The sequence below is a fragment of the Leuciscus leuciscus genome (genome assembly GCF_965113295.1).
Source record: "Leuciscus leuciscus genome assembly, chromosome: 14".
In the NCBI taxonomy this organism is placed as follows: domain Eukaryota; kingdom Metazoa; phylum Chordata; class Actinopteri; order Cypriniformes; family Leuciscidae; genus Leuciscus; species Leuciscus leuciscus.
Genome location: NC_138738.1, coordinates 8,081,893 through 8,104,252, shown reverse-complemented (window position 1 = coordinate 8,104,252; position 22,360 = coordinate 8,081,893). Strand labels below are relative to the sequence as shown.

At 37.0% G+C, this 22,360-nt stretch overlaps 1 protein-coding gene across 2 annotated transcripts in view; it reads left to right on the top strand.

The window, feature by feature from the left end:
- The first annotated feature begins 699 nt into the window (after positions 1-699).
- The window catches only part of cfap20dc (CFAP20 domain containing), a 37,476-nt gene continuing 15,815 nt past the window's right edge, over positions 700-22,360 (top strand). The window contains exons 1-10 of one of the 2 annotated variants that reach the window (XM_082190181.1): positions 700-739; positions 13,069-13,158; positions 13,903-13,996; positions 14,486-14,558; positions 14,845-14,959; positions 15,129-15,282; positions 18,801-18,950; positions 20,668-20,847; positions 21,011-21,124; positions 21,625-21,756. In XM_082190181.1, the coding sequence (XP_082046307.1) occupies positions 737-739; positions 13,069-13,158; positions 13,903-13,996; positions 14,486-14,558; positions 14,845-14,959; positions 15,129-15,282; positions 18,801-18,950; positions 20,668-20,847; positions 21,011-21,124; positions 21,625-21,756 (1,105 nt within the window). In that variant the 5' untranslated portion in view covers positions 700-736. Of the gene's footprint in view, positions 740-12,639; positions 12,975-13,068; positions 13,159-13,902; positions 13,997-14,485; positions 14,559-14,844; positions 14,960-15,128; positions 15,283-18,800; positions 18,951-20,667; positions 20,848-21,010; positions 21,125-21,624; positions 21,757-22,360 lie in introns of those variants that run through there. The other variant, XM_082190180.1, reaches the window with a different exon arrangement.

Genomic DNA, 22,360 nt, shown 5'->3' with positions numbered 1-22,360 from the left:
TTTAATACTGAAATAACACTGTTCTGACACCTAAGCCATAGTTTTGCTATTGAAAACTTCTTTTAGTTTGTTACTCCCAAACACCGCAAAAAAAAGAAAAAGAATAAAAAAAGAAACAATGAAAAATGGTAATAATTATCTAGTTTATTCCCGCGTGCATTGGCAATTCGGGGTCAATCATATTGTTAAAACACTGTATTACAACATCCTTGAGTAAATTCCACCATTTATGTCCCCTCTGAGAGAACAGTGAGAGCTGTGTTTGTTACTGTGGCATATTTCATGTGAGTGAGCAAGAGTTTCAGTGTGTTCCTGGCCTGCCAAAAGGTCAGTTTAATTCTCCTTGAGAAATCTGTGATTAATGTTCTCTTGCCTGTATTGGTTTTTCGGCGACCTTTCCCGTCCCGTTTCAGGAACTTACAAAATGAATCCTATATTTAGTCAGCTATTAATAGAGAACAATAATTTGCAACATTTATATGCATGCATTGGTGAAGTTACTCATGCTCATGTCTGCCGCTTAAACCGATGGAAAATACATTTGCATTTTCTGTGCAACAACTTGTGTTTGCTTTTTTTTTTTTTTGACAAAGTAAGATGAATGATAATTGTCAAAAGTTTGTGAGTTGAAAAAAATTATTTCGATCATTACCATCTGGATATTGTTCTAATGATTCTCAATACTGTACTTAGGTTGTTCAAACCAAACAACTGGTCTAGAGTGGGAGTTGGACATATGGTAAGAGCTTGTTATTGTAATTCTGAAGTTAGAAATATCTTAAAAAGCAGCTTAGATTCCAGTGTGTATAAATCGGTCCAAAAAAGAATGCCACGGTTTCTGTTTCCAAGGACTGTTGCGTGAGCAATTCAAATAGTCTCGTAGTGCCTACTGTGGATTTCATGTACCATGTTCAATAATACATCAAATTCCTCTGAAATGGAGAAACATTCTTGTAGTTCTAGTTTTCCATTCGGAAGGATGCAAGCTATTTTAGGATGCTACTATGAGGGGAAATCTCAGTTCCAAACTGTTCCCTTCAGTGTTTTCCTTCCAAATAATTTCTTTATGATTCTGAGTTGTATGCTTGTATAAAAAATAATCTTCTATACAGGTTTACTCAGACATCTGTCAGGCAGCTTTCATCTACACTCCTTCTCAAACCACAGAAATCTCTTATGTATATTTATAGATATAAATCTGCATAAACTGCTACAGCCGTAAATAATTATAGAAACATAAAATATAGAAATCTTCCAAATAAAATACTTTTAACTGCCTTCAAATTAAATGACAGAACTGCAAAAAAATAAATAAATAGGGGGAATCTAAAACACAAAATGGAAGATAATAGATACAGTTTAGACTGAAGATGCATTCCTGGAATAGGCTAATTCTCCAATAATGTTTTCAAAGCTTGTATTTGCGTAAAACCCACCAAGACCAGTCTCTGTGTTCCATTATCACCCACAGCTATGTTAACATCACAAACTTAAAGAGTTTTGAATGCATCTAATCAACAGAAACAAACATAATGTCTATACTAAATGACTGTAAACTGAAGTGGAAGCGGTTTATTGATTTTCTGTGCTTGCCAGACCATGCTAACAAAGGCAATCCAGAGAACTTTGGTTGCTTGAAGCACTGCACGTTCACTTAATAGATTCCAGGTAAAACACTCCAATGCCTTCTAAAACTGCAATTTCAAGTCAAGTCAAGTATATTTGTATAGCGCTTTTCACAATACAGATTGTATCAAAGCAGCTTCACAGTATTAAATTAAAATAATACAACAAGGTTTGTTTCAAGTGGAATTTATTGATTGATAAAATTAAATTAAATATCCCCAAAATATCCCCAACTGAGCAAGCCAAAGGCAACAGTGGCAAGGAACCGAAAAACTCCATCAAGTGATCTAATGGTGTCCTAAAACTCCATCAGGTGACCTAATGGAGAAAAAAAACCTTGGGAGAACCCAGGCTCAGTCAGGGGGCCAGTTCTCCTCTGGCATTTATGAGCTAGAGGCCGGATTGTAGTTAGAACTGTAAGATTAAAAAAATATTATATGAATGCCTGGCTGAAGAGATGCGACTTTAATCTAGTTTTAAACTGGGAGAGCGAGTCTGAGCAACGAACAGTATCAGGAAGACTATTCCAGAGTTTTGGAGCCAAATGTGAAAATGCTCTCCCTCCTTTGGTGGTTCTGGATATCCTAGGTATGACCAAAAGCCTTGAATTTAGTGATCTTAAAGAGCGCGATGGATTATAGGGCGATAGAAGATCCGTTAAATAGACTGGAGCTAAGCCGTTTAGGGCTATATAAGTCAGTAGCAATACCTTGTAATTAATACGGAACTTTATAGGTAACCAATGCAGTGATGATAAAATCGGTGTTATATGATCATATTTTCTTGATCTAGTAAGAACTCTAGCGGCGGCATTTTGGACTAACTGTAGCTTGTTTATTGAGGATGCAGGACAACCAGCTAATAAAGCATTACAGTAATCCAGTCTCAAGGTCATGAATGCATGAACTAACTTTTCTGCATCAGAAACTGATAGCATATTACGTAGCTTAGCAATGTTTCTAAGGTGGAAAAAGGCTGTTTTTGTAACATATGAAATATGATTTTCAAAAGACAGGTTGCAATCGAGTATAACACCCAGGTCTTTTACTGTAGAGGATAAAGTAACAGGACATTGTATTGTGCGAGGTTTTGTGGGCGGTTTTTTGAACCGATAAGTATTACCTCTGTCTTGTCTGGATTTAATAAAAGAAAATTACGCGTCATCCATTCTTTTATATCTTTAACACAATCTGTCAATTTGGAAAATTTAGCGTTTTCATCCGGCCGTGATGAAATATATATTTGAGTGTCATCAGCATAACAATGGAAACTAATTCCATGTTTCCTTATAATATTTCCAAGTGGCATCATATATATTGAGAATAACAGAGGGCCTAATACAGATCCCTGCGGCACTCCATAGTTTACTGGAGTTATGATCGATTTTTCTCCATTTAAATAGACAAAATGGTAGCGGTCAGATAGGTATGATTTGAACCAGCTTAGTGCTTGTCCTTGAACACCAGTATAATTTTGTAGTCGATCTAAGAGTAATGTATGATCTATAGTATCGAACGCAGCACTAAGATCAAGTAAAACTAGTATTGAGATACAGCCTTGGTCAGAAGCTAAAAGTAAATCATTTGTGATTTTATCGAGCGCAGTTTCAGTGCTATGATGCGGTCTGAATCCTGACTGAAACTTTTCATAGATATCATTTTGTTGCAAGAAAGAGCCCAGTTGAGCGGACACCACTTTTTCTAATATTTTAGACATAAATGGAAGATTTGAAATGGGTCTATAATTTGCTAGGTTATTATGATCTAATTGTGGTTTCTTAATGAGAGGTTTTATAACTGCCAGTTTAAATGTTCTTGGAACATGACCTAAAGATAAACACGAGTTAATAATATTGAGGAGAGGCTCTTCCACAACAGGTAACACTTCTTTCAATAGTTTAGTTGGTATAGGATCTAATAAACATGTTGTTGTTTTAGATGAAGTGATACGTTTATTTAACTCTTTTTGTTCTATAGTTGTAAAGCACTGTAATTGTTCTTTCGGGGTGATAATTGAAGCTGAATTATAAGGCGCAATTGAAGATTGAACGTTTACAATTGTGGTTCTGATGCTTTCTATTTTCTCAGTGAAGAAGTTCATGAAATCATTACTACTGAACTGTAGCGGGATATTTTGTTCGGGTGACGTCTGTTTATTTGTTAGTCTAGCCACGGTGTTAAATAAAAACCTTGGATTGTTTTGGTTGTTTTCTATTAGTTTGCGGAGGTGCTCAGCCCTGGCCGCTTTTAGGGCCTTTTTATAACGTGACATACTGTCTTTCCACGCGATTCTAAAGACCTCTAAATTAGTTTGTTTCCATTTACGCTCTAAAATACGGGTTTCTGTCTTTAGAACATGCGTAGTAAGTATTTTAAGAAGTTTTAAATGTGTACAATTAAACATGTTCAAGTATCTCCTTTCATTTTCTCGAAAAAACACCCTAGAAACCACTACCAATGCCCTAGCAACCAGAACACCCTATCAAAACCACATAGCAACAAAGCCTCTCCAAACACCTTAGTAACTGCATAGCAATGCCCTGTCAAGTAAATGCCATGTTCCAATTTGCTAGTTTAGATTTATTTATAGTCATTACAGTAACTTGGGCTGTATAAAAGACATCCACTGAATATCAGAATGCTTTTCCGTAACCTCTCCACAGCTCATGCTTTTGGACATGCTGTAATGGTATTGTCATAACAAAGAAATATCACACACTCACTCAGTGAGCAACGATGTCCATGACATGTGTCACAATTCATGGCAGGGCCCCTAACATTGCATGTCAAGGCAGATTGCTTTCTAATGTATTTTGGCCTCTGAGTTTCACTCCACTCGACTGAACCCTTGACATTTGCAGAAAAGTAGATCCCTTACCAGTAGACCTACCAACACATGCTCATATTTATTTAATAAAGAGGACCATGAATAATGATATTACAAATTAATGGAATTCCACAATGCATTTTCTGCTGTAAGATTAGAGCTTTTATCTTATGCTTTTAATCTGAATTCAGAACAAAGCTAAATCAATATGAGCAAATCACATGGCATATAAAAGAGTATCCTAATTATCTTTTCCACTTTAACACGTCCAGACATATCTAGGTCATTTTTTGATAAAGAAGAACAATGTATGCTTGAGGAATCAGAAGAGATGTGATGTAGAAGAACGTCTCATTAATACTAGCACTACTGGAGTCTTGACTTTTTATATCATAGTTTCAAACTGAACTCACTTAGAAACACAATAAAGGCAGTTACCTTTACCTTTGTATAGGTACACCTAACACGAACATTACCCCGCACTGACTACACATCGTATTCAAGTTTGTTGATCTTCTAGCACGCAAATTCGCCAGGCTTACTGATATAAAGCTGCTTGGTTTGGAAGCGACCACCGAGTATGGTGTCATGCATGATGATGCATCACTGCATTTGCCGACAATTGGCCTACTGTACTTAGCCAGAGAAATTTTGCCCAAGAATCTCTAATTGGACCGTGCTTTACATGTGGTGTTTTTATTATTAGATATGCCTGGATAAACATAAAGTTACATCCCAAAAGATTATACACTCAGGCCTACACATGCAGTCAACAACACACTATGAACTATGAACGTAGTAGCCTATACTATGCTGAATACTAAGTAAAACACTGTATACAGTATAGTGTTATATCTTCTCAATTGGACACAGATGCGTTCATGCGTTTTAAAAAACGAAAATGGATTTCAACAAGAAACGCATTTGGTCTCGAGGGGCGTTTTTAAAGGCCCCCTGAAATCAAAATTTAAGTTTTTTAGCTTTTAGTATGAATATGTTAGGCTTAATGTTATGAATAAGCTGGTGTGTTCCAAATATAAGCATTCAAAACTTACAGTCTCTCACTTCCACTAAAATGTATCACGGATTTGAATGACGTCACCGCGGACTTCAGCTTCTCATCACATCTTCTGTCCAATCAAATGCTCTCTAGAATCTAATAGCACCTGGCTGCGATATTTTTTTTTCCCCAGGATGGTAGGGGAAGACTCATGAATATTCATTAGGGGAAGTCATCCCTGATTGGTCTTAACCCCAGTGACGGGTAGGTTTAGGGGCGCGGTTAGGGGTAGGTCATCAGACCCCCAGTGACGGTTAGGTTTAGGGGTGGGGTTAGGAGTAGGTCATCAGATCAATCAGGGATGACTTCCCAAATGAATATTCATGAATCTTCCCCTACCATCCTGGGAAAAAAAATATCGCCACCGGGCCAAAGCGGCCGACCATCCATTGTTGACACGTCGCGAAGCAATATGGGTTTTTGCCAGGGTCGATATTGTCCTGACCACTTTTTGAAACATCTCGCGGCACAAATGTACATAATACAAATATATAAAATCACAAAACAAAATGCACACAAACGTGTCCCTGCTTGATATACAACCACTGATTAACATATTCGGTTTCGATGAGAAAAATAAATAAATATGCAAGTGCAGATTAGAACCCAGAACATCTGACACGCTTGGCAAAAGTTCTGCCACCAACCCATGGATGCACACATGATACTACTTCAGATTTATGGATTTATTCACATGAAAATTCTCGGCACTAACAATATATAGTAGATCTTATTAAATGGCAAATTAAACCCAATGTAGGCCTACTATTGAAATTGATTTCTGGACATTGTAATGTTTTTTTTTGTTTTTTTTTATGTTTTTTTTATATTATTGTACACATACATTGTACATATATCTTAGCATTCTATAGCAACCTATAGAAGAAAAAAAACTTCAGTGGACCTTTAAAGTCGACATGAAGCGAAAGTTGTAGTAGTCTTTTCTTCCCTATTTAGACGTTTGAAACGGCAAAAATGTTTGATGGGACTTGATTTTGTCCACCGAGAATTGATTTGATCATTGTGGTTTGCTATTGGTGGATCCCATGTGAGTGAGAAGTTATCCCTAACTCGTGCCAATAAATCATCAGAGAAGAGAAGACACGTGCTGCAAGAGGGAGGGGAAGTTATTTTGAATAAAGATTATTATGGCGGCATAAAAATGTAAAAACAAAAATGATGTGCACTGATAAATCATTTATAAATACTGAAATAGTACATACATTTTCGATTTTGATTTCATTGAACTGAACTTGACATGACTCCTTCGCTCTCATTCGCGGAACTTTGAAAAGCAGTCTGATGGAAAAAAAAACATTAAAAAAGCAGTGCGGTACAACAACGCAAAAGCCCATTTCTTGAGGCTGAAATTGCATTTTAAATACAGCTAACTTAGCCATGCTGTAATACGTTTAGTAGTAGCGTTCTACTTCATTCTATTCCATTCATTCTATTTCAGACAAACAGCATAATTATGATTATGCTACAGTTCACAAAAAGTTAACTTACACAATATTTGCTCCTCCAACGAAAATCGTACCAGAGTTAAAGCAGAATAAACCGCCACCAAGCAACACACAAAGTATGGTGTTTTGATTCTGAATGAACTTGTTTTTGAATTAATCGGTTGAGTGAATGATTCTAGGAATCACTCATCAACAGGGCTTCGTTCCCTATGCTTCGTTCCTGAGAGATTCAGCGTTTGGGAGCGAATCGAATCGGTTGAATGTTTTATTTAATGATTCATTCAAAAACGCAGTCCTTTGCTGACACCTACCGGCACTATGTTAATGTGTAGGCTACGTACCAGCGCAGACTTAAGAAATTGGAAACCATGGCATGTAATTCTGAATACAATTTTAGATTTGTAAGAAAAATGTACTGTAAAAGTTTAATTTATTGTTTTCCATGTATAGGTCATCAGGAACAGTAGCCAGAAGTATTTTTTCATCATTTAATTAGAGGGAACATTTACACCTCAGTCAGAAAAACGAGACAGTGATTAATTGTTCAAAGACGCTTGATTCCCTGTTGAGCCACTCTCCTGTGAATTTGCCTTACTGTCTGTGAATAATTTGCAGTTTATTAGCAGCTTGTTTACATGTGTATTGCAGAGAGTGAAAAACTTACTCTCAGTCTCTGCACAACACCAAGGGACGGACATTCTAGAATAGTTTTACATCACAATTATTTTCTCTATAATTGGTTTACTTGAAAAAAAAAAAAAACTGTTACATGGAAAAGTTGTCAAGCTATTGCCACACAAAGAAATCTTCATGGATCCATGTCAGTGAAATGATGGTTACAAAGACTATGTTAATAAGTTAATTGCTGAGGCCATTCTCCACTGCAAAGACAATATATTATAGTCAAATAAAGGGAAATGTATAGTTATCGCATGCAGCAACCTGAACCTTGAGCGACATGCACCATACAGATTTATACAACACGTGTCAGGACCTACTCATTGTCATAATAATATTATCACACAGAATCAGTGTTGATGCCGTTGAAATTCTGCAGCAGAGCGATGACATCTCAGATCATTATTTAACTTAATTTAGCCAAGGTTGCAAAGTCGACTCTGTGTTATAAATATGGAAGAACTATCACTTCTGCCACTAAAGATTGCTTTATAAATAATCTTCCTGATCAGTTTCATCTCGTCAGCATCCCAGATAGCTTAGAAGAACTCGATGTTGCAACAGAAATGATTGACTCTCTCTTTTCCAGCACTTTAGACACAGTTGCTCCATTGCGCTTAAAGAATATTAAAGGAAATAGTCCAACGCCGTGGTAACGAGCACACTCAGGCCCTTAAGAGAGCAGACAGAAAAATGGAGTGTAGCTAGAAGAAAACAAAATTATACGTTTTTCGGACTTCATGGAGAGGGAGCACGATTGCGTACAGAAAGGCCTTAAAAACTGCTAGATCTGCTTATTTTTCAACACTTTTAGAAGAAAACAAACACAACCCTAGGTATTTATTCGAAACAGTGGCTAAATTAACAAAAAATAAAGATTCAACACCAGACGTTTCCAAACAGCACAGCAGTAATGACTTTATGAACTTATTTTCTTACAAGATTGATAATATTAGAGAGAAAATTATAACTATGCAACCGTCTTCTACAGTATTGCATCAGGCAGTGCATTGTAGTCTCCCTGAGGAAAAATTTAATTCATTCATCATTGCTATAGGAGAGGAAGAATTGTCTAAACGCATTAATTCATCTAAATCAACAACATGTATGTTAGACCAACCCGATCTCACGGGAAAACGTTCAAATTCTACGAGGTGGCTTATTCGTACGAATTCATACGACCTGACTCGTACGAATTAGTACGATTTTTGCAAAATCGTACATATTTTACGAATTTGCCAAATCGCATGAATTCATACGAATGACCTACCCCTGACCCCGCCCCTAAACCTACCCATCACGTGGGTTTAGACAAATCGTACAAATTCGTACGAGTGAGGTCGTACGAATACGAATTAGCCAACTTTTTATCATTCGTACGAATTCGTACGAATTGGTCGTGAGATAGCGTTGGGTTAGACCCTATGCCGACTAAGTTATTGAAAGAGATGCTTCCAGAAGTCATAGATCCTCTTCTTAATATCATTAATTCATCTTTGTCACTATATGTACCGAAAACTTTTAAGCTGGCTATTAAACCTCTCATTAAAAAAAACGCAACTTGATCCTACAGAATTAGTCAATACAGGCCGATCTCGAATTGACCTTTTCTGTCAAAGATACTAGAAAAGGCGGTATCCTCACAACTATGTTCCTTTTCAGAAAGAAATGATATCTGCAAAGATTTTCAGTCAGGATTTAGACCGTACCATAGTACTGAGACAGCTCTCATTAGAGTCACAAATGATTTACTCTTATCATCCGATCGTGGTTGTATCTTTCTATTAGTATTACTGGATCTTAGTGCTGCATTTGATACCATTGACCACAACATTCTTTTGAATAGACTCGAAAATGATGTTGGCATTAGTGGAATTGCACTAACATGGTTTAAATCATACTTATCTGACCGTTATCAGTTTGTAGCAGTAAATGAAGAGATGTCATATCGATCAAAAGTTCAATGGAGTACCACAAGGCTCAGTACTAGGACCGTTGCTGTTCACTCTGTACATGCTACCCTTGGGAGATATCATTAGGAAGCATGGCATTAGTTTTCACTGTTATGCTGATGATACTAAGCTCTATATTTCTTCGCGCCCGACGAAATGCATCAATTCACAAAATGAACGGAATGCAAAGCTGATATAAATATTTGGTTGCTAGTAATTTCCTACTATTTAATTCTGAAAAAACAGAGCTTCTAAATATTGGGCAAAAAAACCTCTGCACGTATTAACACAGAATACTGTCTAACAATTGATGGGTGCTCTGTCAAGTCTTCGTCATCGATTAGGAACCTGTGCTCTTTGATACCAATCTTTCATTTGAAAACCACATTTCTAGCATCTGTAAAACTACATTCTTCCATCTTAAAAATATATCTAAATTACGACATATGCTTTCAATGAAAAATGCGGAACAGTTAGTTCATGCGTTCATGACCTCAAGGATAGGTAATTGTAATGCTCTACTAGGTGGTTGCCCTGCACGCATAATAAACAAAGTCCAGTTGGTCCAAAACGCAGCAGCCAGAGTTCTTACCAGAACCAGGAAGTATGACCATATTAGCCCCGTTCTGTCAACACTGCATTGGCTCCCTATTAAACATTGTATAAATTTTTTTATATTGCTCACTACTTACAAAGCACTAAATGGTTTTGCTCCCCAGTACTTGAGCGAGCTCTTAACGCATTAGAGTCCTTCACGTCCACTGCAATCTCAAAATTTCGGCCAGTTGATAACACCCAGAATATCAAAATCCACTGCTGGCGGAAGTTATTGTCCGGGAAGCAGACACACTCTGTCAGTTTAAATCTAGACTAAAAACGCATCTCTTTTTACCTGGCATTATATAGAACATTATATTTCTATTATTCAAATCAGTTAATTGATTATTAGGCTGCATAGATTAGGTCAGCCGGAACCGGGGACGCTTCCCATAACACCTGATGTACTCGTTACATCATAAGAAGAATAGCATCTACGCTAATGTTAGTCTTTCTGTTTATTCCGAGGTTTACTGAAATCAGCTGGATCCGGGCCGTATCCAGATCAGATGGTGGACCTGCGCCTGGACCCATCCAAACTTTGTTGTATTATTTTAATGTTATCACTGTGAAGCTGCTTTGATACAATCTGTATTGTAAATAAAGGTGACTTGACTTGACATGTTTAACTTGATTCAAAACTGAAACAACAGACACTTCAATGCAAAATAATGCACCATACAGTGAATGAGATTACTGATGAAAAATTGAGAATGTGCTTGACTAACTGAATCAAATAGACTTAATTTGTTAAAAGGTCATTTTGTACTGAAAATAATATATTAATAGATTACAACCGATAAAAACCAAGTTAAATTTTGGCCTTCAGATAACCATAGAAACATATCAGCTTTATCTGAGTATTAAAATCAACCTTACACTGAGTAAATGTAAGCCTCAGTGCTCTCTGGGGGTTGGCCTTTACATTCCTATAGATATTAATATATAGCAATGATAATAATGAACGATTTCTGCACAGCAGACAGTTCTTCTTGTAACTGCTTATTAAAAATAGCTTAATTAAATGCTAAAGGCATGAATTTGTTAAAAAGGCCAAGTTATTTTTATGGAGTTATTTAAATTATGAGATTTTTTTTATAAAAAAAAAAAAAAGCTTTCTAATCAATATGCAAAACGCATAACAGAATGCACAACTCAACATTATTTAAACATCCACACCAAAACAAACTGATAATTCAGTCAGTGCGCAATGTTTCATTTACATGCTGAAATAAATTAACATCAGGAACAACATTCATTCTAAGTGAATTGTTTAAAGGCACTCAATAAAAAATCTGAGAATGAACTCTGCAAATGTATTAAGCCAGAAAAATTATGTAAATGTATGTTTGCATCCATAGGCCTAAATAAGGCTATTCTTATAGGAAATGACAGCTCAGTGGTCACCTATTACCTATAGGTAATTACAAAAAAATGCTGTAATAATTTTCAGTATTCAACAGATTGCCTACATTCACAATGAAGTGGCACTCTTTGTGGTTTCGAATAGTGTTGTTAGCTTATTGATTGTAGGGTGTCTATTCAGGTATGTTTCAAGCTGCCATCAAATTACATATTTGACCTTCAGTGACAATGGCCTTAATTTACATTGCTTAGTAATAGGCTTATTAAAAACTGTCCAAAATCCAATTTGGGGAGCAGTTTGCAGTTGCTGCATCATTAGTATTGAAATGCATGTAAAGACCCACCATCTGCTCAAAGTTAAACCTTTGTCACACACAAACGCAAGACACGCTTCTCTCTCTAAATTATCATGGATAGGAACCTAACAGATAATATTTCTTTCTTTCTTTCTTTCTTTCTTTTGCACATTGCACAATGAATACTAATTCTCTGTTGATGCCAGTCTCCATAGTCACAGGGTAAAATACTGAAAGTTTAATCTCTGACTTACAAAAAACGCATGCATTTGACATTCACCATTCAACGATGATGAATGATTCACAATGCACTTAAAGCAGTAGGTCTAAGGTGTTGCAAGACTTTGGGGAAGATGTTATTTCTAACACATGCAATTGCACTGTCATTCAAACTTCACTAGTCAACTTTCTGTGTCTACAATATTAAGACATTCTCCATGAGTAAAGAGAGGCATATTCAACATGACATAGAGAATGTTCAGGTAAAATCAAGTTAATTAATATAAATATATAATTGGTGATTGAGGAGATCTCCCCCTTCTAGCATTTTGAGTGTCGAGAAAAGGGCTATATAAATGTTATGAATTAATATGCACAGTTCATACTAAAACAATGAAATGTATTAATAAAACTACACGTAGCAATTATATTAATCGCTTAGAATCTAATTCTATTTCAATTCTATTTCCGTAATATTCAAATTCACATTTTGCATAAATCCATTCTCTATTTATTCCAGAGTGCAACGGTGACAGCGTCCCGTTGACATGGAAACGACCTGCCGCTGCACTTGCCTGTGTGTGTATTAGCTAATCAGCTAACCAACTTAAGTGTTTTATTATTAAAGCGCTCTAACAGCCTAAATGACTAAACGAACCGAGAATTTTTAACACTGCGTTTCGTTCTGCTGGGTGAATGTGGTCAAAATGTGTTGTGCGCGAGTCTGATAGTTACCATTATGAAGGCGACTGCTAGCTGATATTAGTTCTATAGAACCGTCATTGTTCTGCAGTGGTTATGACTCAGCTTTTGTTTGTCTCGAAGAGGACATAATAAAGCAACCTTCACAATTCAATCTTTTGGCAGCATGTTTAGAAACGATTATCAGGTAATGTGAGTGGGCACTGAACTGTAGTTCTATGCTGTATTCTGCAATTCTTTTCAATGCTTTTCATTGTGTGTGTGTGTGTGTGTGTGTGTAGGGTGGTCTCACGGTTGACATCTTCAGTGCACAAGGAAAATATCCTGTGGCAAAATGGAAACTATATGGCAGAAAATCTCCAATAACTAAAGTACGTATGTTTCAGTAATGACAGATTTTGCCATAATGAAAAGAAAATTTAGGTTTAGGTTTTGTCATAGAAAATATATAGCCTACAATATTTTTCAATATATTTTTTAGCATCATCATATTTTGCTGTGTTTCATAATCGTTTAAATCTAAATTAAGCTTAAAAGCCTACAATATAAGCAATGTAATGATGGCCTCCAATTTTGACAACTTAACTCATAGTAATGGGGGCATGTTGTCACAAGGTCAGCATGTGTTCAAAGAACTAATCTTTTTTCCCCCTAGGCAATTAGCCAAGACTATAAGGCATGTCCATATAAAGAAACTGGCCTTCAAAAATAAACATAAAAAAGAAAAGAAAAACCTTGGAATAAATTAATAAAAACCTTATTCAGTGGAGTAAAAAGGGACACACATTCATAGAAACACAGTTTGCGTTGCAGAATCTGCCCTGTAAATTATCTCTTGAATTGGATGATGGCTATTATTTTACATTCTCTTCTACTTGAAACATACCACGAGTAGCAGCAAAAAGAAGAACTAAAATAATACCATACCAGAGAAACCTGCACAAACCCTTGTAACTTTAAAACAGCGGTATCTGCAAAAAGTCCATGCATTGCTTTTATGTTTTTATATATATAGCCTACTGTATATATTGAGATATCGTGGGTACATACAGTAATACTACTGAGGAGGATTATTTGAAGCATCTGTCTTATTTTAATCTTCTCTTTGTTAACAGGTGTTTGATAAAGAAGTGAAGGGCTTTGTATACAGTCTTGAAGGCAGCAGTCAAACACACAAGATGCAGTTACCTAAGGATAGCAAGATGGCTCGTAAGTGCTGTCAAAATCAGAATAAATCAGATTTACATTTAGATTACATTTCAGATTTACATTTGCACGTACATTTTACATTTATAGCTAACGAATGGCCAGCTTTAGGGCTTAGATTAATTTTAAAGATTACTTAAGTATTCTATTATAGTAAGGCTAGGTCTAAGTTAAACTGTATTCAAACATTCGTAAAAAAAAAGAAAAGAAAAAAAAGGCAAACCTCACAGAAAATACAAAAGCTTACATAATATATTGCACCTTTGTTAAAAGTGCCAAATTCTATTTTTGAAGTTTTAGCCTAGATCTGTTACTGTACTTAAGCATCTTCACAACATTGCTTTCTCATTGCAACAAAAAGATCAGTTTAATAATGCCAAGTGTTACCGTATTGTCATATAGGGATTGATTATTGTTGAATCACCAATTATATTTGTCTCTTTGTGCGTATCTCTTTTATATCTTAAAATCTCATGTTTCTTGTTCCTATAGTTGGTCTGATTCAGAAGTTTCTGATTCTACAGGTCAACATTCCTTTGGGAAAAGACTTTTCCACGGAGTTTCTGTAAGTGTTTCTTTTTAAAAATTAATTAAAAATGTAGTGTTATTGTTAACAGGTTAATCCGACATCTATCTTCAAGCTACTGAAAACAATCTTCTTGTTGCGCTGCTATGATATAGTTAAAATTCAGGGTTTATTACCATGGAGAGTGAATTAATTCACACTTTCAGGCATGCAGATACCACTCCTACACATTCTTGTTCAAACACACATGAGAAAATGATTAAAGATCTTTCCATCTGCTTCACAGAGCAAGCTATTTAGTTAACTTTGTAACGCTGTCTTCTAGAGTGACTGATGAAGAGCACCTAAAGAGAAGACTCTACTTGTCGACAGTTCATAAAGAGCTCTCAGCAACCCCGTTGCATGCGAGAATACCTCTAACGTGCCTCAAACGAAATACTGTAAGTCCTGAAGAACATTATGCGCTGCTACATTCTCCACGACTATCTGCAAATGAGCAGTCAGATCATTCTGTCTTAGCTCTGTGAGATACTTTGTAACATGACCAAAAAATGACCTGTAAAAAATGTTCTGGAGCTGGTATGATAAGGTACTACTGTCTGTGTGCAGTGGTGTAATCTGTGTATCGATCTGGACTCCCTCACCACTGAGATATTCAGAGGGAAGCGCTTCCTGTCTCTGGATGGCATCATCATCTCCGCCTGCTGTAAAGTTCGCCGCATCTTCACGATGAAGAATGAACCAGCAGACTGCGTAGATGGAGGTTGGGGAAAGCTTTACTTGATGGATACCATTTTGTAGCCTGATTTTTAAAGTGTTCGTATTATGCTTTTTTTTATTTTTTTACATTTTCAACTTTCTTTAATGTGTAATGTTGCTGTTTGAGCATGAAAAAGGTGTGCAAAGTTACAAAGCACAAAGTCACAAAGCACAAAGTCACTCCAAAGGGAGCTATTCTTAATATAAGTAAGCACTGTTTCTGAACTTCCTGAAACGCCTCGATTGTAGTCTTCAGTTTTCTTCTGGAAACGTACACGTCACAATATTCCTTATTTAAATAATTCCCACCCAAGGGAGTTAGTTAGTGGTGTGTTGAAACTCACAGTTATGGTAAGGGACGTGACATTTCCGAAACATACTTGAAGCGCTTGACCAATCACAACACACTGGTCCAGCCAACCAATCGGAGCACATTGCGCTTTTTGGAAGGAGGGGCTTCATAGAGACAGGAAATCAAGCCTAGCATCGGTTCTGGCAGTCAAGCTCGCATCAGCAGACTCTTAGGGTGTACTCACACTAGGCACGGTTGCCATGAACCGGGCCCGAGTACGATTGTCCCCCCTCCCCACTCCCCCTCTGGCCTGCACTCACATAGGGTTTCAGCATTCGTGCCGGAGCACGCTTACTTCATTATGGTGCGACGGTTTCGGGATAAACAGGAAGAGCGGCGCTCTCACTGAACACAATGGAGTCCAGCACGGTTAGCGCTCACACTGCATGCGAACCGCACCCGAGTCCAACTGAACCGTGCTCTGGCCCACCTCTTCCAAGCGGGCCAGGGCCGGCTAATCGAGCCGCGCCCGGGCACGGTTCGGAGCACTCACACTAGTCAAACGAACCGCGCTTTGGTGGTCAAACGCACCCGGGCACGGTTCAAACTGGCTAGTGTGAGTACACCCTTAGATGATACACGTCGTCCACCTATAGGAATACAACGCCTTGCATCCCTATATAAGTTCCATTCAGTATTATCAGCAGCTTTAATTACCCTATTTACCCTCATCAATCCCCAGCTCCTCCTCCCGTCCAGACAGGACTTGGCCTTCTGATATTCCTCTTCGATCAGACTAATTTATAATAATAATTTGTTATATTTATATAGCTCTTTTCTGGGTACTCAAAACGCTTTACATATGGAAGGGGGGAATGTCCTCAACCACCACCAATGCTCAGCATCCACCTGGATGAGGCAACAGCATATTGCGCCAGAACACCAACCACACACCCCGCTTAGTTGTGGAGAGCAGACAGAGAGTGATGAAGCCAATCAGTCAATATGGGGATGATTAGGAGGCCATGATGATCGACAAAGGCCAATGGGCAAATTTTAACATCCTGGGAATTTTTTTTATGACCACAGAGAGTCAATACCTCAGTTTAACGTTTCATCCGAAGGACCGTGCTTGTTACAGTACAGTGTCCCCATCACTATACTGGGGGGTTAGGACCCATACAGACCACAGGGTGAGCGCCCCCTATTGGCCCCACTAACACCTCTTCCAGCAGCAACCTGGTTTTCCCAGGAGGTCTCACATTCAGGTACTGACCAGGCAGGCTCAACCCTGCTTAGCTTCAGTGGGCAACCATTTTTAGTCTGTGTCTCCACCAAAGTGTTTTTTCCCCGTGTCTAGCGCATTTTTCCAATTATTTTCAATGGGAGGGTCGCATTTTTAAATAGGCAGGAGCGTATGGAGGCGCTGAGCGTCTATTTCTATTTTTTTACCGGCGCCGAGAGTTGAAGAATGTTCAACTTCGGGTAAAACGCATCGCTCATCACTGACACTGTCACTTTTTACCCAGCCGTCCAATCACAGTGGAGGAGGGGCGGGACAAATACCACACCGCCACATTCTGCTTGTACAGCGTCAGCAGATGACAACAACAAGCATAATAACGGAAAAAAGAGTCAGAACAAATACTTAACATTGTATCTACATTTTAAAATAGAAACAATACAGAAACAAACTATCTGTGAGATGAGATACTAGTAACACTTCCGTGGATATTCCGTATCATAGCAAGCAAAGCGTCTCAACTAAAAAAAAAAAAAGAGAAAATGCTCTCAAGCACCCACAGCTAGGCGGTGTCAGCTGAGCATCTAGCAGTTTCAGCTGGCTAAAAACGCTTTGGTGGACATGCGGCCAAAGGGAGTTATTGCTGCACTCAATTGGTACTCACTGCAGAGTCAAATGATGTCCAGCTCCTCCTCTCTGGAGCTCTAAGGGGGTGGAGGGATAGAGTTGTGGGAAGGGTTAGGGTGTGGTTGGATATTCTAGCTCCACCCATTAGGCCCACATTACATTTGCTAGCTACACGTAAGCTCCAGCCATTTGCCCTGCAGTGCACTCCCTGTTCTTTTCTATGCTATAGGCTGCATGGATGGTTGGAGAGTTCTTGCCCAGAGCAGAACCACACCACCAAATCGTATGCTAATTGTCAATCATCTTTGACGATAGTGGTCCTCCTGACAGAACTAAACTGAGCGTTACTGACAGACTGGAAAGAGAGGTGGTGCAATACTGTGAAATATGTGAAAAATATGTTTTTTTGAGAAATCAAACTTGAAAACGTATTCTAGGTATTCAGAACCTATTCTACTCCTAACTCCAAAAGACAAAATCAAGACATTGAAAAGGGGCATAATAGGTCCTCTTTAAAGTAAATTGTGTTAATTGGCACTTTCCATTAATAGGGTAATGGTGTACCATTACTTTAATTAGAGCACAAAGAGCACAAAATCTAATGTTAAATGTAATGTTTAGCATGTGTCCTACATTTTGTTTGCAAACCTGTTGCTGCATGACTTTCCTCCTATTACAAAAAAAAAAAAGAAAAATCCATAAACTTCCTCCTACGAAAATAAATCAGTTTTTGCAGCATGGCAAATAAAAAAAATATCATTCCATTTTCTCAAAGATTGCATTATTGACTGCATTTGTTAAGCACACCCATTCAAACCTGTAGTTATAGAGAAAAAAAAAAACATATTTGTGACATTTTTGACATATGACAAGCATTTTATTCTGGAATTTATGATAAATACGTTTAGCAATAACAAAATAGCAAACTAGTTAGTCACTAGTGAATAATTTAATGTAGGCTATAAATAAATACATTTTGTATATTTAAAATAATTATTTTTATTATATGTTATATTAATGCTTAATATTAATTATACAGTCAATGTTAATAATGTTAAAATATTAATTAATACTTATTTTTCACAAAAAAACTCAATTAAACTGTATTCATATTCACAAAAAACACTGACAACAGTGTTGCAAAAACGGCAAACCTCACAGAAAATACAAAAAGCTTAAATAATGTATTCTTTGACCTTGGTTGAAAGTCTTAAAGTTAAGCACCTTTTCACTGACCCTTTCTTGAAAAAGATAAAAAATTCATGGAAAGTGCCAAATGCCTTACCTTTTGACATTAAATATCTTTGCAAAATGGCTTTCTCATTGCCTAAAAACATTTACTTTTTGTATTTTACTCTAGGTTTAGGTTTAGAAATAGGAAATGGTCCAAAAGAGGAGATTCCCAGGAACTGTCAGTTTCCTAGTGAAGTTCAGCATGTTGTTCAGCTGGTGAACATGAAGACACTGGGACAGACTGATTTAAAGGGAGGACCTGCGAATTCAGATACTGGTCAGTTCCACATGCAAATACTCCATCTTTCAATGTAATTTCCCTTCTTTGCTAAGTTTCTATGCATTTCTTTTTGAGTCTTTAACTCAACTGAGTCATAAAGTGTTGTGCTTTTCTCCTGTTCTTTGCTAAACAGAAGGTCAGTCCCCTCTGCAGAACTCTCCTGCTATTTGCTGTCTGTTAGTTTGCTGACAAGAGACACCTCTTGCCAAGAGAGCTCTAATCATCTCTCTTTAGTCACATACCTGTCCACTCTGCCAGCCCAGTGAGACCTTCATAGCTGTTCTTAGGGTTTTTATTTATCCAGACATCTGTTAGCCTCACATCACAGTGCCAGACTGCTGTCATCTCACCTTTAGATTCTAGAAAAAGAATCAAATAATGCCCTAGCAAGATATTAACAAGAGGTCAACTGACAAGAGGTGTGGGACTGTAATGAAATCATATAAAATGTTTCCACATATACAAATACCGCAATCTCTAGTTCTACATTAATAATTTTTTCCCTGTTTTATCACCTAGCAACAATGTATCAAAACACCGTGGGCCTAGTATGAAACCGTGTAGTTGTGGCTCACAGCTTTGGATCCTGAGCTGGCTGTTATGCTGAAATGACAAATGGCAGTATTTTGTGTTTTGCTGCCAGGTTGCCATGACCTTAACACTGCTTTTTCTTGCAGCGTTGCACTAAATAACAATTGAAAATATGCCAATTCCAAACCAACAGATGGCAAGGGCCTCACAATTACAAGGATTATGAATATGAAAGCAGTCGTATTGTCATAGAGAATGCCGAGCTGTTGTTAGTTTAAATACAAACAATATTACATTAACTATTTTAATACATCGTCACTTTGCTTGAATGGCAGATGTTAGAATACTCAGGGGTTAATTTGGGTTGAAACAATCCACCTATAGAAATTTTACTTGAGTTATTAGAAGTTAAGTAATAACTTTACATAGACAAGAACCATAGATGCTTTTATTTTATTCTGATTTTATGGTTGATTTTTAGCAGACATATAAGGGATAAAGCCTGACACATGGGGTTATAGTCAGAAAAAAAAAAAAATTCGAAATTGAAAAATTATTGAACCTTTAGACATAATATTTTAATAGTGTAAAAAAAAAACATTGAGTATTATATCTGATACATCAGGCTTTTATGGCTCATATATTATGCTATTGTGAGAATTTGGAGGTCATACTCGAGGAGGAAAAAAACACCTCAATTTTATATGCAATTTAATATACAGTTTAGTGCAGTTGTTGATATTTATATGGAAAAAATTAAAATCAAATTCTGTAAATCAATGTAAATCAATGATTTCTAACAGTATAAAAGACTACTTACATAAAATGAATATAAATATAAGTTGTCATTCTATATCTCCCAATAATACGTCTTAGTAAGATGATTTAAATGCTTAGTTTTATGATCAAAGCTCTGTAGTTTTTAGTTGTAGGGGCTGAACATATAATGCAGTGCAATACAATGATGTACAAAATAAACATTCCTCAAAAGCCTGATGTATTATATTTGATACTCACATTTTAATGATTTTTCTTTTTAATAAAGTAAACATAAGAATAACTTTAATGCAAGAATATATATATATATATATGATAATTTAGAGGCCTTAGAATTTGCCTGGGCTATAGGGTTAAGTATATCAGCTAGGATTTGGTAAGCGTTTTGTGCATGTCTGTTTTCTAGAAGAGACACGTGGCGTCAAGGCATCCATCACAAGGTGTCCTACAACCCAGGATTTCTCCCATATTGCTTTTGGTTCAAAAGTTATCGGACCTCCTCCGCTCACCGCCAGGAAGAGCAGCACATCTGCAAATAGGAAAGAAGAAAGATCCAAGTCTGAATTGAGCCTCAACACACCATTAGGCAAATACATATTTATTTATTTTCTTGACACATAACATCTAAGACCTAGTGAGAGTAATGAAAATTTTAGTTCAGAGATTAGATTTTAGTAATGATAGATGAGTTGATGTAGTCTGGGGAAAGCAATCATTTTTGTACTATTATATTATGTTTCCAAATATAGGCCGAGCTGAAAATGTTCAGCCACGACCTCCACTTGAAAGGCCGTCCGCTGAGAGAATGGGATCTAGGATACCACAGAGAATTCACAATGCAAGGAGAGAAAAATCCAACACAGGTGACTTTAAGTATATTATATACCGAGTCTGTTGGAGCTACCACCATTCAGATGTGTGGGGTTGGGACGAAATCCTGAACACCATGATACATTTTTTCAGGATTCTTTGATGAATAGAAAGTTCAAAAGGACAGCATTTATTTGAAATATAAATCATTTGCAACATTATAAATGTCTTTACTGACACATTTGATCAAAATAATGTGAATTTAAAAAGTGAACTCACCCCAAACTTTTTTGTAAGATGTTAGGTCACTCAGCTTTTATTATGTTCTTGTGGCCTTTAAATATTCTTTGTTTAAAAGAGCACTTTTTATGTTTTTCAGTATTGATGTTTTGCATTTGGCAATCAAAATTAGCACTTTTTTTATTTTTAGAAATGTTAATCAGACAGACCCTCCCCAAGTGTTCTCTTGAATATAATTCCTTGTTGACTTTTGAAGTCTGCTGCTACTACAAAGTCATTGGATTTTATTTTAGTCTCATATGTACTCCCTAAGATAAAGAAGGTGGCAAAATTAGCCTGAACCCAAAGGGACCTGAGCTTCAAGGAAAAATTGCATTATCCTCACTTCAAACTCTGGGCTCTGATTTAACAGTGGAAGATGAATTAACCGATCCAGTTCTGCAAGGTGAGTAATTATGTTCCTTACATGTTACATGTTATAGTAGAGCACCTCTCCTTAACAAGCCACACAACCTCAGTTGTGTGGCTTGTTTAGGAGAGGTGCTCTGCTTTTAAAATGATTAATTTAATTGTTAAGTGATCAGACATATGATTTTCACCTGATGGGTGATAAAATGGGTGAAAGAAAATATAGACTTGTAAGCCTTTAAACATCCACATAGCAATCAACCACCCAGAAAACCACAGAAATTAACTAGCAACACCCTGACAATTGCACAGAACACCCTTAATAACACATTGTTATGCCCAGACACCCACCCATTGTGATGGTGATTTTTGCACAGGAAGGCATCATTCACATTTTCTAAATGTAGGGTAGGCAATTTCGGAGAGGCTAGCAATAGCTTTGAAAGCATAGATCCCATCCTCTCTTCAGAGCGCCCTCCAAAGTCACACCTCCTTCAAAACAGATGAGACCACTTCTATTATTAATTGCTATCAGGATTTGAAGAGAGTTACACCCAGTATAACAAAAAGTGATTATGAAAAACATTTCCTACCCTAGCTTTAATGCACAGATAATGTACAAATGTAGTTTTACATTAATA